Source organism: Candidozyma pseudohaemuli (genome assembly GCF_003013735.1).
Source record: "Candidozyma pseudohaemuli strain B12108 chromosome Unknown scaffold00008, whole genome shotgun sequence".
Lineage (NCBI taxonomy): Eukaryota > Fungi > Ascomycota > Pichiomycetes > Serinales > Metschnikowiaceae > Candidozyma > Candidozyma pseudohaemuli.
The window spans coordinates 261,141-275,148 of record NW_020194442.1 but is presented as its reverse complement, the minus strand read 5'-3'; the positions used below and the strand labels follow the sequence as shown (position 1 = coordinate 275,148).

Below are 14,008 nucleotides of genomic sequence, written 5' to 3'. Positions count from 1 at the left end.
ACATTTGATTCTGAAGGCTAATATGTATCTCAATTGTTAAATCCTCGAGAATAGGCATACCCTCGAGAATAGCTCGAGAGTAGTCATAGATCCTCAATGGGTGCAAATACAGCCTCTACATGCTCCAATAATTCATAACTTCATACTTAGCTCCTATCTAGAAACCTCAAGCGCACGTCTTCTTCCTTCCGTCAAGTCACTGCTTAAATTGTCATAGTCGCTTCTAGAAGTAGGAGCAGTGCCCGTGGAGACTTGTGCAGCAGAAAGCGAAACATCGTTAAGTATCCTGTGCCATACCCGAGGACATGAATCGGAGGATTTGTTCGAGGGCGACGCCTCATCGGAAGACTTATCGTGTCCCCGTCTGAATAATCGGCTATACATTATCCTTCTTCTGATCCCAGGTCCAGGCGACTCCTTGTCCCTGCCTGTTTCTGCTTTCGAACGTTGAAAGCTTCTGATGAAATTGGAAGCTCTGGTGATTTTTGAAACACGCTTATTTACAATATCCACTGACTGTATCATGGGCTGCTCGCAACCCTTGGGGTCTTCTTGTATCTCTTCCTCAGGTGGGGGAAAAGACATATTCTCCACCGCCTCTTGGCAATACAAATCCACAAGACTGCCCCAGCTGAAATGGTCAGGCTGCTTTTTCTCTAAAGAAAGAAATTCTCCTTTCTTCACGAGATACTTATCGTGTGGGTGCACCCTCAAGCTAATGAGAGTCTGACCCTGGAACTTGGACTGAATGAGTCGTGGATTTCTGGACGTCAGGTACCATTTCAGCTTTGTGTCGACTATAAAAAAATTGACCTTATAGCGAATTCTTTTATAGGTTTCGGGGATTGTGGGCATGGAAAAAGATGGCACTGTGGTGGATCACAAACACATTTCGCAGCCAAAATGAGATATGTTCAAAAGGACACCAAAGGCCGGCTCACCATTATAATATATGCTTTTTAAGAATCATTGTCATTGCAGTGTCGTTCGTGTTGCTCTCTTGACTGTAAAATACCCAGAGACCCTAATCATGTATACCAGTGCCTCTACTAAACGTACCTCACTCAACCCTACCCAACCTCTACGCTCATTCCTCCGTTATCGTTTCTATTATATACAAGCTATGTTCTGAGGTATGATCTCTGTGTGATGGCCTCTTTGTGCATCCTGGCCTTCTTGTCGTAGCCTGAGGAACGACCCTCAAAAGCATTGATTATTTCTTCAGCCAAACGCACGGACAATGCAGGTGACTTTTTGTTGTTCGAGCCTTCCAAGATCCAGTTCATGGCGTATCTGTTTCTTTGGCGCTTGTCCAACGCAATAGGCACGATTCTGTTTTTGGCAAAACCAGTCTTTTCTGTACGAGTGTCAAACAAAGGCCCGAGTCTCTCCAAAGCCTCGTAAAACACTCTCACTGGGTCCTGACCAGTTCTCAAAGACACAAGGTAGAAAGCCCTAGACACGATCGTACGTGCTCTGGTCTTCTTACCGTGCCTCATGATGACATTAACAAAATGCTCCACTGTGGGGTCTTCCTTGAGAGGCACAGGTGCTGCCTTGAATCTTTCGACCTCAGCTAGCTGAGCCACTGAGGGTTCAAACTTCTCGTTCAAGAACTGCTCTGGCTTCAAGAACTCATCGAGGTAAATCTCGGTTTCCGTCTCTGGCTTCTTGTCACCTTGCTTCAAGGTTCTGACGGCACTCAACCACTCATCCAAGTCCTCCTCGGTGATCTTGTCTTTTTCGTGCCCGAGGATCTGGGTAGTCAAGCTCGCTGGAGATGCATTTTGTTGTATGGAAGAGTTGAATCGAAGCTGGTTGACGGGTATATGCAGAAGCCTGTTTCTAGGCACGGCCACACGGGCCAGGCGAGCCACTGCTCTGAAGAAGCTCATGTTGAAGATGTAGTAGTCCCACTGAATTTTTTTTATGCCAGAACGTGGTGCACGGATGTACTAGTGATCTCTCCAGCAGTTTTGCAGCCGAGTGCCTCCTTAGGTTTCTAGATTGGAAAATCTGGAGAGTTCGAGGTTTTTGCATTTATGGTGTTACGGCAAAGATCCTAGGGTGTGTTTGAGGATGTGTGGTCCGCAAGAGCTAGTTCATCAGTTGGCTGCGAATTCAGTGCAACTGTAATGAACTAACAAATTGTGGATAAAACAATTTCAAGATCTAGGCAATCATCGTTTGCTTGCACAAGATTTATTTCAGGTATTTTGAATTCACGTCTTGGGTGAGGTATCTTTATGGCATCCTGCTCTTATCGAAATAACCTTCAGAGTGCTTTGTACCAAATGAAATCTCCGCTTCAACGGAAGCGCCATCTCGCCCAACAATTTGATTCTGTCAAATAACTCGTCGTTTGGTATCGATGTATATGTCAAAATGGCCTGAGCTCTCTTATCTATTCCATAAAGCTCACACTAGTACCGGTAACACACCCGTACCTCCCCGCATTATCAACACCGCTTGAACTCCACAATAACCGTTAGCGATCAGCTATGGTTCGTCTAGTCGTGCCACCAGTCGAAACCCGTCTATATGAGGCCCTAGAAACCCCTCTTCAAAAAGGTGTCTTGAATGATGATGCTACTTGGGTCCAATCGGTCCTCCCGCTGCTTCTAGATAGAATCGATCAAGTGAAAGCAGCGGTGCATCAGGCCCAGACTACCAATGCCAGCGGCCCTACAGCCAAGGATGTCGACACAATTTCTGGATGGTGTGACAAGATCAGAAAGCATCTCGAGGGTCAGTTCAAGGATGGGGCGCCGTTCACGATATACAGACTAGCTGAATTGGTGCTAGAGCCCGAGAAATCCGGCTATTCGCTCGCTACAGTGCAGCTGGCTGAGCGGTACTTGGCAGCATTTTCAAGAACAATTATGGTTCTGTCGAAAGAAACACATCACTTGGAGAACGAGAATGGTGTGCATCAGAAAGAACCGAATGGGAAAATAGAGGAGGACGCGGTTCCCAACAAGGCCACGCCTTCACAATACGAGGAATACGATCTTCCGAGAGATGTGACCTACATTTCGCTTCCATGGGCGCATCAAAAAGAGAAGGAGGAACCCCTGCCTTCGAAGAGACAAAAGACAGACAATCAGCTTCTTAGTCCCCTTCGAGAATCGCTGAAACCAAATTCACGATCTCCGGAAAGATCAGATTCGTCATCACCTACACAGCCAGCCTCCACAAGTCTGGATCTGGATCTGTGATCCTGGATCTATACTATTGGATCTAAACACTATCTACATGCATGCAAGGCTAGGAGCCATAAATCTTCGACACGAAGTCGAAAAGACCGTTCTCGGTGGTCTCGAGGATGTAAATGCCGTACAATGAAACTGCCGTTCCTAATGTAAGCAACTTCATTGCTGCACGGTGCCAGAATCCATACACCCTTTCTGGGATATAGTCAATAATGCAAGACTTGAAACCGGCGTATGAGTGAAGGAGAACCGTCAAGCAAAATATCGAATCCACCATAGGGAACTCCACGCCCATCACGAATGGAAATGCAGTCAAGGGCACAAGACCCATTGCAAGTATTCTGTCATATGTCCAGTGGTTGCTACCGTGGTAGTGATCTGGCTCAGGGAACTTGTAAGCATCGTTGACCGTTCCGACAATATTGCCTGGGGGGCCCTTATTGAGCTTAAATTTGGAAAAGTTTGGCTTCAAGGAGAGGCATCTGGAGGCAACAAGCGCCTTCGGCGTCAAAAGTTGAACCGCGTTACGTTGAAGAAGCGGGGTTTTGCCGATCAACGGTCTAATCAAGGACATTCCAGTATCTGTATTTCTGACGATGGGTTTGTATAGTAGAATTTTCATGAGTAGGGTAAATGCACACCCGTACATCCACACTCTTTGAGCTTAGCATGCTAGTTATCGAGTGGCTAACAATGTAGAAGAAGACGCTTTATCAAAAAAATATTACCAGCTCAGCAAATAATGAACACTAATTTGTAACTGGATTCAAAAAAGAAGAACCCACGCCGGGACTCGAACCCGGAATCTTTTGATTAGAAGTCAAATGCGCTAACCATTACGCCACGCAGGCGGTCCTTGATCGTTAAAAACTGCTGGTTTTGTAAGTGCAGCTATATCCTATTTTTCAATGTGCCTGCATATAGGTATGCTTCTGATCCAATCTGCCAATTTTTTTCACATTTGATTTTCTAGTAAATTTAATAAAGAATAAACTGAATGCAAAGGTTTGAAACTCTTTATTTAACTCTTTTACACTCTTGCTGAACACCAGGCAAGTTGTGGCGTTTGTTTTATGTTTAAATCTCATAATCTTTGTTCCCGTAACTATGGAACTACAAGAGCTATTTAAACCCCGCTTTGACAATGTTTAACCTTTGAAATGGCACAAAATCGTGCCTCAAGGTAAGATTAGAGCATTTTGTAAGATCCGTCGTGCTATGCTCCATACCATCATCGCACGTGCAGTTGGATGCGTCAGATAGGTAACGGTGAGTCAATACCTTGATAAAGGAATTTCAAGTGTAAGAATTAACAGTAGTGAAAGATTGTTTGGCAAGAAGATGTACACTGTAGCCTCTTTTCCCTCACATCCATAGACTCGTGGTAGATGGGGGTTAGATCGTCAATTTGCAGCCATTCTCGCAGATCAGTAGATTGAGTCGCATACTATACACCGCCTTATCAACCCTATTTTATCCTTTTTAATTGCTTAAAAGAAAGAAAAGTGGCCCTGAATCATGTGTTCATCGAAGTTTGAGGAATCCATGCATTGTTGATTTTTCATCTGAGAGCCACGGCTGACCTAGTCAGAAGCAGCTTGTCAATTTCAATTCCCAGGCAAAAGGTTGGTATTCTCACCAGACGGGAACCCTTCAAAGGTAGCACATCAGCTCAATCCTCGATAATTTGGATGAGAGGTGATACGGACATTTCAACCAGTGATCCGGTCACGCAACAACGGGAAAACTTCAGACCCTCAGACCAGCCTTTTTTCAACTTTCAGCAAGGCATCGACTACATACGGACTTCTTGCCAGAATCCGGGAAGAATGGTTTCCTTCGTGATCTTTTCAATTGTGGTGCAATCCGATTTCGCATTCACCACAGAAGTAACGACATTATCAGTCAAAGATAACCAATACTTAATATCGAGCAAAGCCCGTTTCATACGAGATCCCGAACAACTCTGAATTTTCTTTGTTTTCCGAAAACTTCCTTCATTCTCCACTATTCAAAACATTCTGACCCAAACTAATGCGGCTAAGACCGCTTGTTGGGCCGATGGTAGAGCCGCTCCGTGTGGAGTGTATAAATATTATCGCAAGAGCCACAGTCAAATGCTCCGACTTCCTTCTTTTTTCAACAAAACCCGAAAAATGACAACTGCTGCTGGCCCTGCTGCTTTACATAATCCTTACTTTGAGCAGAACCCAAATCGTAAAGATGTGTGGTCTTTGATCAATGAAACTGCTGCAGCTGCTCAGGAACAGCTGGGGAAATCCGTCGTCAACTTGGGTCAAGGTTTCTTCTCCTACAACCCTCCTGATTTTGCCATTGAGTCTGTCCATCATGCTTTGACGAAGCCACAGTTCAACCAGTATGCTCCAGCAAAGGGAAACCCCAATTTGGTGAAACTGTTGAGCGAACTTTACACCAAGGAGTTGGGCAGAACGGTGGATCCTAGCGAGGTTTTGGTCACCACGGGTGCTAACGAGGGCATGTTTGCTGTCTTCTTTGGCTTCTTGACTCGTGGTGATGAAGTTGTCGTGTTCGAGCCCTTCTTTGATCAGTATATTCCAAACATTGAAATGACCGGTGCTAAGGTCAAGTACGTTTCTTTGAAGAGCCCCGAGAAATTCGCCGAGAGAAACACAACTGGTGACGAGTGGGAGGTTGACTGGGAGGCGCTTGAAGCTGCCATCACCCCAAAGACCAAAATCATCGTCATCAATACTCCTCACAACCCTATTGGTAAGGTGTTCACCGAGAAGGAGCTCCACAGAATCGGCCAATTGGCCATCAAGCACAACTTAATTCTCCTCTCCGACGAGGTTTATGAGAACTTGTACTATTTGCCAAAGTTTCCTCGCCCAGCTACCCTTTCGACTTTGCCTGAATTGGCTGAAAGAACATTGACTGTGGGCTCAGCAGGTAAGTCTTTTGCTGCTACAGGATGGCGTGTGGGCTGGGTCCACGGGCCTTCTGAATTGATCAAATACGTCACTTCAGCGCATACCCGTATCTGCTTTTCGGTGCCTGCTCCATTGCAGCAGGCTGTTTCTGAGGCATTTACCGCCGCCAACAAGAACAATTACTTTGAGAATACTCGTAAGGAGTATGCTGAAAAGTACAAGATATTTGTGAAGGTGTTTGAGGAGCTCGGCTTGCCGTATACTGCTGCTGACGGTGGCTACTTCCTTTTGGTTAACTTTGCCAAGCTCAAAATTCCAGATGACTACGAATATCCCGAGGACATTCTGGGTCGTGGCACAAAAGACTACAAGTTGGTATATTGGCTCATCAAGGAGATTGGTGTTGTGGGCATTCCTCCAACAGAGTTCCTCGTGCAAGAGCACAGAGTGAACAATCCTTTGGAAAACTCTGTTCGTTTTGCCGTGTGCAAGGATGACTCTTTGCTAGAGGAGGCTGTTACCCGCTTGAGAAAGTTGAAAGACTACTTATGATAGACTGTTTAGATATTCACATTTTTCTATGAAGCCTCTTGAATAAGAAGGTGGTCTCGCCGAAATCGTCGTATCCAGTTTCGGTATCCTCTTCTTGAACAGTGTAGCCATTGATATCTAGAAGGTGCCACAATGTGGCCCTTTCGTTTTCAAACGTCTTTCTTATGGGTACCTGGAGAAGGACTCGAGCATCCTCTGACTCCTCTAAGAAAGTGTTTATCATGCTGACGATCCACGCTGGGTGTTTCGATGAGTAGAGCGGATCAGATAAAATGATGGTCGTGTAACGGGGCAGGTTGTGCTTATCCAAGTAGCTTTTGGGGTTACTCCAATCTAAATTGTCCACGGTTGCATCGATGTTATTGAGCTCCACATTGTCTGTAAGATTGGGAACGATATCAGCCAAATCAGTGAGTACTGTTTGAAAGCCCAATACTCCTGCAACCATACCTACCAAGCCAGTGCCTGAACCAAGCTCCAACACTGTGCCCTTTAAATATGCCACAGTCTGAGCCAACCGTCTGCCTAGAATAAACAGGGATCCCCAAGTCTTGAGCCCGAGCTTATCAGAAGTAAGCGATGGCTCCTTCAAGTATATTGTTTTTGAAAGCCCGGGTATATCAATGTGTCTGATGAATTCAGGCTGAGCGGTTCTGCCGCAATTTTCAGCAAGCCGTAGAGCAGCTAGCGTCTTTATGCTATCCTGATCTTCCTCGCTGAGCCAGTCCAAATCAGACGAAATGAGCCTGGTCAACCATCCATTGTACTGCGCTGCAAACGTCTTTCGTAGCAGATCGGCTAGAGTCGCTACCGATGCAAGCTGATCGGATGACGAGAATCTTCCTTTATCATGTAGCCATTCTAAGGCTCCTTTGGCTTCTTGAGGGCTTATCAGTTTTTCATCAAATGTCGCATTGGTATCCTTATCGGTTTCTGCGGGAGGCTCGAAATTGTGCACAGTCAAGGGCGCTAGGAGCTTTAAAAACACGTGTAGAACGACAAAAGCGGGCTTCATACGAAGCAAAGGCAAGTCGTGAATGTGCAACGGCACTAGATCATTATCGTCATTGGAAAGCAGCAGAGCGATGATGTTCTTTGAAGTTTCGAAGTTTTCAATCTTGACGGTGTCTAGGTTCTCGACAGACTGCTCCAGCACCGCTACGTCCACCGTGATGGATGACACTGCAGGCGTGAATAGCGATAACGGATCAAAGTCCATGATCTTTACAGCATGAGAAGAGATCCCAAATGAGGCCGTTGTGGTGGTGTACGGGTGTTTCAGTGTCAAGCAGACAACTAGTTCGATTGTCTTTGATGCGAGTGAAGCAGGTTTTATAGAGGAAAACATAACTGGACCAAGAGATTGTCTTTCTGGTAGTGAAAAAGTTCGACACAATTATGTTTAGTGAAAACAGGGTCAAATTGTTTCCTTGAAGCTTCACTTTGGATCATTTGCTGAAAACGGACTTATGCTCGTGCGAATGAATATACGAATCGTAGCATAATCAAAGGGCTCTCCGTGGAACCATCACCAAACCATTATCAACTGAAAATATGTGGTCTATGGCAATATGTTGTTTCATAACGTGCTTGATCAAAGGCAACTATATATCAAGAAAACTTGTAAAATTATCTCAAATCTCCTACAATGTGAATGTCTCACTCGCGCGACATATTGGCTGCGAAAACCTTATTGTCTCAGCCTAAGATCTATGTCGTTCGCTCAGAATCCAAAGGATAGTCCCCACGGCTAAATCACATAATAATCAAACTGATAAATTGACCATATAAACTGAAATGTTAGTCCGAAAAATGTCCATCAACTACTAGTGAACTCTCTTTTCTATCCATTTAAATAATCTATTAAGTTGACGTCACTTCGTTACACTTACGGTTTGATTTAACCAGCACCAGCGTACTTGGATCTGGCTCTCAACTTAGGACCGTTGAGGTAGAACAAGACGGGAATAGCAATCATGCCCACACAAATGAAACCCAAGACAGAGGAACCCCATCCAACTTTGAATCTGTTGGTAGCCAAATTGAGGAAAAGTGCTCTACCGAACAATGGGAAAGCACCAGCCATCATACTTCTGAACAAAGCGTTACCAGCAAAGACGGAAGCCAAGAATCTCCAGAAAGACATACTGAGATAGTTGAACAAGGTCTGGAAACAAATAAAAGCGCCAGCAGCGAAAAGGGCAGCACCAATAAGTGGACCAATCCAGTGAAGGTCCTCAGCGGCAGTCCAGCCGAAAATAAAAATACCAATAGGCATGAGCACACTTCCCACAATAGCGACTGGAATAAACACCTCAGGAGCAACCTGCTCGTTATTGAGCATCTTCTTGGTTACTCTGAAGTAGATGGTAGGAATGTAGATAGCAGCTGCGACCAAGATACCAACCAAAATACACAAATAGGCAACTCCCATTTCAATAAGAGTGAAGCCTTTCACCTCCACAAACACGATGGGGAAGGCCTCGAACCATAAGTACATGACGGAGTAAATCAAACCAATGTAGATGTTGATGAGCAACACGACGGGTTCGAAGATCATGACTTCGATAGGACGCCAGAGGGTCTCGACGAGCATTTCATTAGTGCTAAACTTGGCGTTCTCGAGATGTCCCTCACTCACGATTCTGTCATTACCGGTAAGAGCTCTGAGTCTCTCTGCCTTTCTGTACAAAATAGTTTTGGAGTAAGATTCTGGGAGCAACCAGCCAAGAGTGATAAAAGAAGCACCGGAAGTGATGCACACGAACCAAAACGTCCAGTGGTAGTTGGCCTTCACGGTCAAGATGGCACCAAACAATGGACCGGCGGATGGTGCACATACAGCAGCAATGGACCAACAAGAGATACCGACAGGGATAAAAGGCAAAGTTATAACATCACCAACAGAGGCACCGCCAGTGGACAAACAAGGACTGGCAAAGAAGCCTGCAATAAAACGCAAGATGCACAAGCCAGCAATGTTCTTGACAAGGGCGGTGGGGATCTGAAGAATGAAGAAAATAAATAATGTGACAATGTAGATGGAGGCTCTGCCAAAGATGGCGTTCTCAGAAAGTGGAGAGAACACCATGGGTCCAATGGCATATCCAATCACGAAAAGGGTCAATGGGAGAGTTGCCACAACTTGTCCCACACCCAAATCCTCCATAATCTCCTCCACACCTGGGGTGTAGATGGCAGAAGCCATGTAAACGAATGCAGTAAGGATCATAATCTGGGCAATAAAAATGATCTTGTATTTCAAGGGCCAGTTATATGGATTTTCTGGATCATCTTCGCCTTCCCAGTCCACAATGATATGATCAGCTTTGGTCGTCTGTGACGACGAGTCTGAGGGCAGTTCTTCGTTACTCTCCTCATTGATCTCACCCACATAACTCTCTATCGTGGAATCACCCTTCCCTAGGTATCTCGAAGGGATAACATAGTCAGGGTGCTCCTCTGGGTAGTTAAAGACCTTTCTGCCCGAGAGGTGGTAGAAGGATCTGCCGAAAAAACTCTCACGGACAAACTTGTAAAAAAACATTAGTTGTTGGACCGAGAACAGGAAAGAGAAACCAATTTATAGAAGAAGAATCGTCGGAGAAGGGATGCTGTTGATTATCAATCATCGCAGCAAAGGTGCACGGCGTTCATAATGATGCCGGAATAATTCCCAATCGGGATCTTCTCCGTGCTAGCCCTCATGCCGTGCAGAACCTGCTTACGCTATAGGTGAGGCTGCGATTTGACAGGTTGGGAATTGAAGCCAAATTGAAGCCACATTTCTCAGATATGAGTAGTTATTTCCCAAACCGAACAATTTCTGGATGTGTCAAGCTGTCAACTTGCTTGCTTGATTGCGCACGTCATCAGGACCTCGAGCCTCGCTGCAGAGCCGGTGATTTAAAGCGAAAAAAAAAAAAAAAAGACGTTGAGTACTATTCTGGCATGTGGCTGCCATCGCTAAACTGTGTGCAGGGTACTTATTTTCGGCTCGAAACCGATTAGGGCGATATCCGACGGCCGTGTATGCGTATGTTTGTCAGAAATCCTGTCCGATGGCCGTAAAGTACGGCGGAACGGAGAAAGCCCGTAAAAGGAGGAAATGAGTAACTGGGTATAACTCAAATCGTGTTGATATCCAACTTTTCGTTCCTCTGAAGGACAACTCTAGAATTATTTCCATTTTGTGTATCATTGGGGTGTACGCGAATGACGGTGGCAACTCAACTTTTCACGGTTTTGGTGATGCAGAGTTTGTCTTCAATGATCCGTCTCCGGCGCGCCACAATGCTACTGTGAGATAGATCTACATGTGCTGGTGAAATTACCATTATGATTTGTAATCCGTGGTCGCTTTATCGGGTATTTTGAAGGTGGATTTGGGTGGACCCGTAGTCAAGAATTAGCCCCGGCGCAGCATGAGATATTTGTGTTTCATTGCTTCACTGACGACGGGATCAGCTCTATCGAATTGGCCTTATTCAGGGGGGCGACGAATATGAACAGAATCCCCTCCATTGACCATTCAGTATATGTTAGTAAAAAATTCAAAAATCGATAATTACGACCTTTTGCTTTTTATGACATTTTGCGCCCAGATGCCTACTCCCACTATGAATCGCGAAACATAGCCAACCTACCACTACTCTGCTTATAATTGAAGCCCTTTCAAAAAAATCACAAACTTCGATTATCTTCAATCACTTTACATCTACGCAACCCGGCTGGGCTCTACAACACTTCCATGTCTATGTTCCATTAAACCTAAATTCAGCCGCACCAAAGATGCCGCTTCTTCAATCCAAAGCACCTATTTCGGCAGCTTAAAAATCAGTGACACGGCCGTTGAACGACCAGTCATTATGTCTCAAAGGGTCCTGCTTGGGCCCGCCAATTTCGCCTGTTTCTGGGTTTCTGTCGCCCTCGAATTCAGGAACCGTCTTGAAGTACTGGGTCTGCACGCCCACGTCTGTCTGAGAGCCAGAAATGTCACTGCTGGCGCTTCCGCTCTCCTCGATCTGCCTGTTGTATTCGTCGATGGCAGCTTGGGAGTTGGCCATCTTCTGAAGCAGCTCAAACTCCTCCTGCTGCTCTTTGGGCAATCTGGGAGGCGCTGGCGTGTGGTCGTTGAATAGGTTCGAGGCAAAGCGCAGCTGCTGGAAAACAGTAACACGTGGTAAACGAAGAGCTCTGGAAAGCATGGTGTGGTAAAGAAGAGAGGAGCGTATGGAAAGTTTCCATTATCGGCTTGCTCAGAGTCACTTGTACTGCACGATACACAACGGTCCACTGACTCCCATGCCGAGGCCGTATCGGACACTTTGGAGAGAAAAGCTTGTATTTTGTGAGTTTATATTTTGCTTTTTGGTTTACATTGCTTCAAAGAGCCTCGAGTGATTATGGTGTGTGCCGTGGATGGCGTGTTGGGATCTCAACTCGTGGCTCAAAAACCAGTGCAGAGAGAAAAACCGACCAAATCTTTGGAGCTGTTCAACAACGGTCTGTTCCTGGAAAAACCGTTTGATGCCTTGACGTGGCGGGCGCGTCAAGTCCGAGTCCGATTTCGCAGCCAGTCCATGCTCGGAGTCGCCTATATACCAAATCCAATGGGCTTCGTGGACTTGTGGGGCAAAAGACCCAAAAACTTGTAGATTTTGCCCATGCCTTTTTCGTCCTTAGACGTCAACCGGATGTAAGAATCGTAGATCAGCTCTTTGTTGGCCATCAGGTTGGCAGCTTTGATAAGCTGGTCAAAACGGTAGCCCACGCCGATTTCGTGGAGCCAGTCACCTTGCTCAACTGGCCCATATACAGAAAGATGCGGTTCAGCCAAGGCCTTGAGATTGGCAAAGTCGACGTCGATGGAAAGATCAACATCGCCAGGCTTATAGAACGGAGACACAAACTTGTGCTGGTAGATACCCCTCAAGGAATTGGACGGTACCTCGTCAGCCGGGCCGTAGTCGATGATCAATGCTGCTCCAGCCAGACCGTTGCTGTAGCCGTTGACCAAGTTGCAGATGTGCGATAAATAGAGCTCAGCGTCGGGACAAATCTCCACACGCAGACCTTCAGGCAAGTCTCTGTAGCGCAGGCTCAAGGTGGGAATGGCCGAGGAAGGGGTTTCTTTTGGCGATACAGTGAGATGAAAGTCTGTGTTGAGCTCTTCGTTTTCCTCGCTTTGCACGGGACTGGTACCCTCCAATTTGGGTTGAGTGTTTACCACCGCCAGGGTGTGTTCCACCACGTGTTCTCTCCAGCCGTGCTCCGTTTTTGTAAACGACTTTATTGGCAAAGCATCGAAAAACTCATGAGCCAAGACGTAGTTGGCAGTGTCTGAGGCCTGAACAATATCCTTTTCGGTGTCGACCCACGTCACTTTATTGTTCCATTTTGAAGTGGACTTATTGAAGCCTTCGGATGTCGTCTCGTAGGTGTTATCATTGCACAAAAGCTTGTGCTGCTCTTTACGGAGAACGTGGGAAGCTTCGACCATGACAACCTCAATGTCCACCGACGCCGCCGATTTGGCCACGAACTTGTTGAACACAATGACCACGTCGTGCATGAGGGTGCCCTTTCCCGGGCCGAACTCGACGATTCTGATCTTCTTAGGCGAACCTTGGCTGGTCCACACTGAGTATAGCCAGATTCCAATCATCTCGCCGAAAACCGACAGAATCTCCGGCGACGTGATGAAATCGCCTCCTAGAGCGTCCAAGGGGTTTCTTGTCGTGTAGTAGCCAAAGTCTGGGTGGGTAAGACACTGTCTCATGTAAGCTGAAAGGGGAATGGGTCCTGTCGTTTTGATCATCTCCTGGAAGAAATCCAGCAAGTTGGCCACGCCCCTGGCGGGTCCACGAGAAGGGAATTGGGGCATTTTTCCCACTTTGTCACGCACATGCTCTGTGCCCTTTATGTCTTTCTCGAGCTTTTCGTACTGGGTGGTGACGAACTGCTTGGCCTTGTCGTACTCCTCCTTGGTGAATTTGCCGTAGTAGAGTCCGTTTTCGTGGATGAGCGGGTTTTTATTGAAGAGGGGACGCACGCTGTGGAAAAGTCTCCTCTGGCACGGTAGAAGTGTGCGTTGAAGCATGGAGTATGCTGGGGTAGTAGGTTATATCAAAGCGCGATGCGCATCTCCAGGAGCCTTCTCTATACCAGGAACCCGGCTTGAATGGGGCGAATAATGGAAGAACTAAAATAAGGTTTTTAATTGTAAGCGCCTCATGCAATTTTTTGAGCGACGTCGCCGATGCTATAGTAATTAACTCGGTTGCGCCGATTCATGCCTCTGCCTTTCGGCTATGGTCGGCCCCCTCGGAG

At 46.3% G+C, this 14,008-nt stretch overlaps 9 protein-coding genes and 1 non-coding gene across 10 annotated transcripts; 2 read left to right on the top strand and 8 right to left on the bottom strand.

Annotated features, from left to right (window-relative positions):
* Positions 1-153: 153 nt before the first annotated feature.
* On the bottom strand, positions 154-585 carry C7M61_003325 (uncharacterized protein; the record flags this gene model as incomplete). The annotated part of the gene is made up of 1 exon (XM_024858666.1): positions 154-585. One exon carries the CDS (start codon positions 583-585, stop codon positions 154-156), a length of 432 nt encoding a protein of 143 aa, XP_024713153.1.
* A 536-nt stretch (positions 586-1,121) lies between these two features.
* On the bottom strand, positions 1,122-1,895 carry C7M61_003324 (mitochondrial 37S ribosomal protein uS7m; the record flags this gene model as incomplete). Its single annotated transcript, XM_024858665.1, has 1 exon — positions 1,122-1,895. The coding sequence occupies one exon, from the start codon at positions 1,893-1,895 to the stop codon at positions 1,122-1,124; it is 774 nt and encodes a 257-aa protein (XP_024713152.1).
* A 606-nt stretch (positions 1,896-2,501) lies between these two features.
* On the top strand, positions 2,502-3,218 carry C7M61_003323 (uncharacterized protein; the record flags this gene model as incomplete). The annotated part of the gene is made up of 1 exon (XM_024858664.1): positions 2,502-3,218. One exon carries the CDS (start codon positions 2,502-2,504, stop codon positions 3,216-3,218), a length of 717 nt encoding a protein of 238 aa, XP_024713151.1.
* A 49-nt stretch (positions 3,219-3,267) lies between these two features.
* On the bottom strand, positions 3,268-3,834 carry SDH4 (Sdh4p; the record flags this gene model as incomplete). The annotated part of the gene is made up of 1 exon (XM_024858663.1): positions 3,268-3,834. One exon carries the CDS (start codon positions 3,832-3,834, stop codon positions 3,268-3,270), a length of 567 nt encoding a protein of 188 aa, XP_024713150.1.
* A 156-nt stretch (positions 3,835-3,990) lies between these two features.
* On the bottom strand, positions 3,991-4,063 carry C7M61_003321. The gene has a single exon. It is a non-coding gene; the product is annotated as a tRNA-Arg (tRNA).
* Positions 4,064-5,368: 1,305 nt separating this feature from the next.
* Positions 5,369-6,676, top strand: C7M61_003320 (kynurenine--oxoglutarate transaminase; the record flags this gene model as incomplete). The annotated part of the gene is made up of 1 exon (XM_024858662.1): positions 5,369-6,676. One exon carries the CDS (start codon positions 5,369-5,371, stop codon positions 6,674-6,676), a length of 1,308 nt encoding a protein of 435 aa, XP_024713149.1.
* A 149-nt stretch (positions 6,677-6,825) lies between these two features.
* On the bottom strand, positions 6,826-7,895 carry C7M61_003319 (S-adenosylmethionine-dependent methyltransferase; the record flags this gene model as incomplete). Its single annotated transcript, XM_024858661.1, has 2 exons — positions 6,826-6,837; positions 6,861-7,895. The coding sequence occupies 2 exons, from the start codon at positions 7,893-7,895 to the stop codon at positions 6,826-6,828; spliced, it is 1,047 nt and encodes a 348-aa protein (XP_024713148.1).
* A 681-nt stretch (positions 7,896-8,576) lies between these two features.
* MDR1 (Mdr1p) lies at positions 8,577-10,223 on the bottom strand (the record flags this gene model as incomplete). The annotated part of the gene is made up of 1 exon (XM_024858660.1): positions 8,577-10,223. The coding sequence occupies one exon, from the start codon at positions 10,221-10,223 to the stop codon at positions 8,577-8,579; it is 1,647 nt and encodes a 548-aa protein (XP_024713147.1).
* A 1,282-nt stretch (positions 10,224-11,505) lies between these two features.
* C7M61_003317 (succinate dehydrogenase assembly factor 4) lies at positions 11,506-11,883 on the bottom strand (the record flags this gene model as incomplete). Its single annotated transcript, XM_024858659.1, has 1 exon — positions 11,506-11,883. The coding sequence occupies one exon, from the start codon at positions 11,881-11,883 to the stop codon at positions 11,506-11,508; it is 378 nt and encodes a 125-aa protein (XP_024713146.1).
* Positions 11,884-12,272: 389 nt separating this feature from the next.
* C7M61_003316 (uncharacterized protein) lies at positions 12,273-13,778 on the bottom strand (the record flags this gene model as incomplete). The annotated part of the gene is made up of 1 exon (XM_024858658.1): positions 12,273-13,778. The coding sequence occupies one exon, from the start codon at positions 13,776-13,778 to the stop codon at positions 12,273-12,275; it is 1,506 nt and encodes a 501-aa protein (XP_024713145.1).
* Positions 13,779-14,008: the final 230 nt, after the last annotated feature.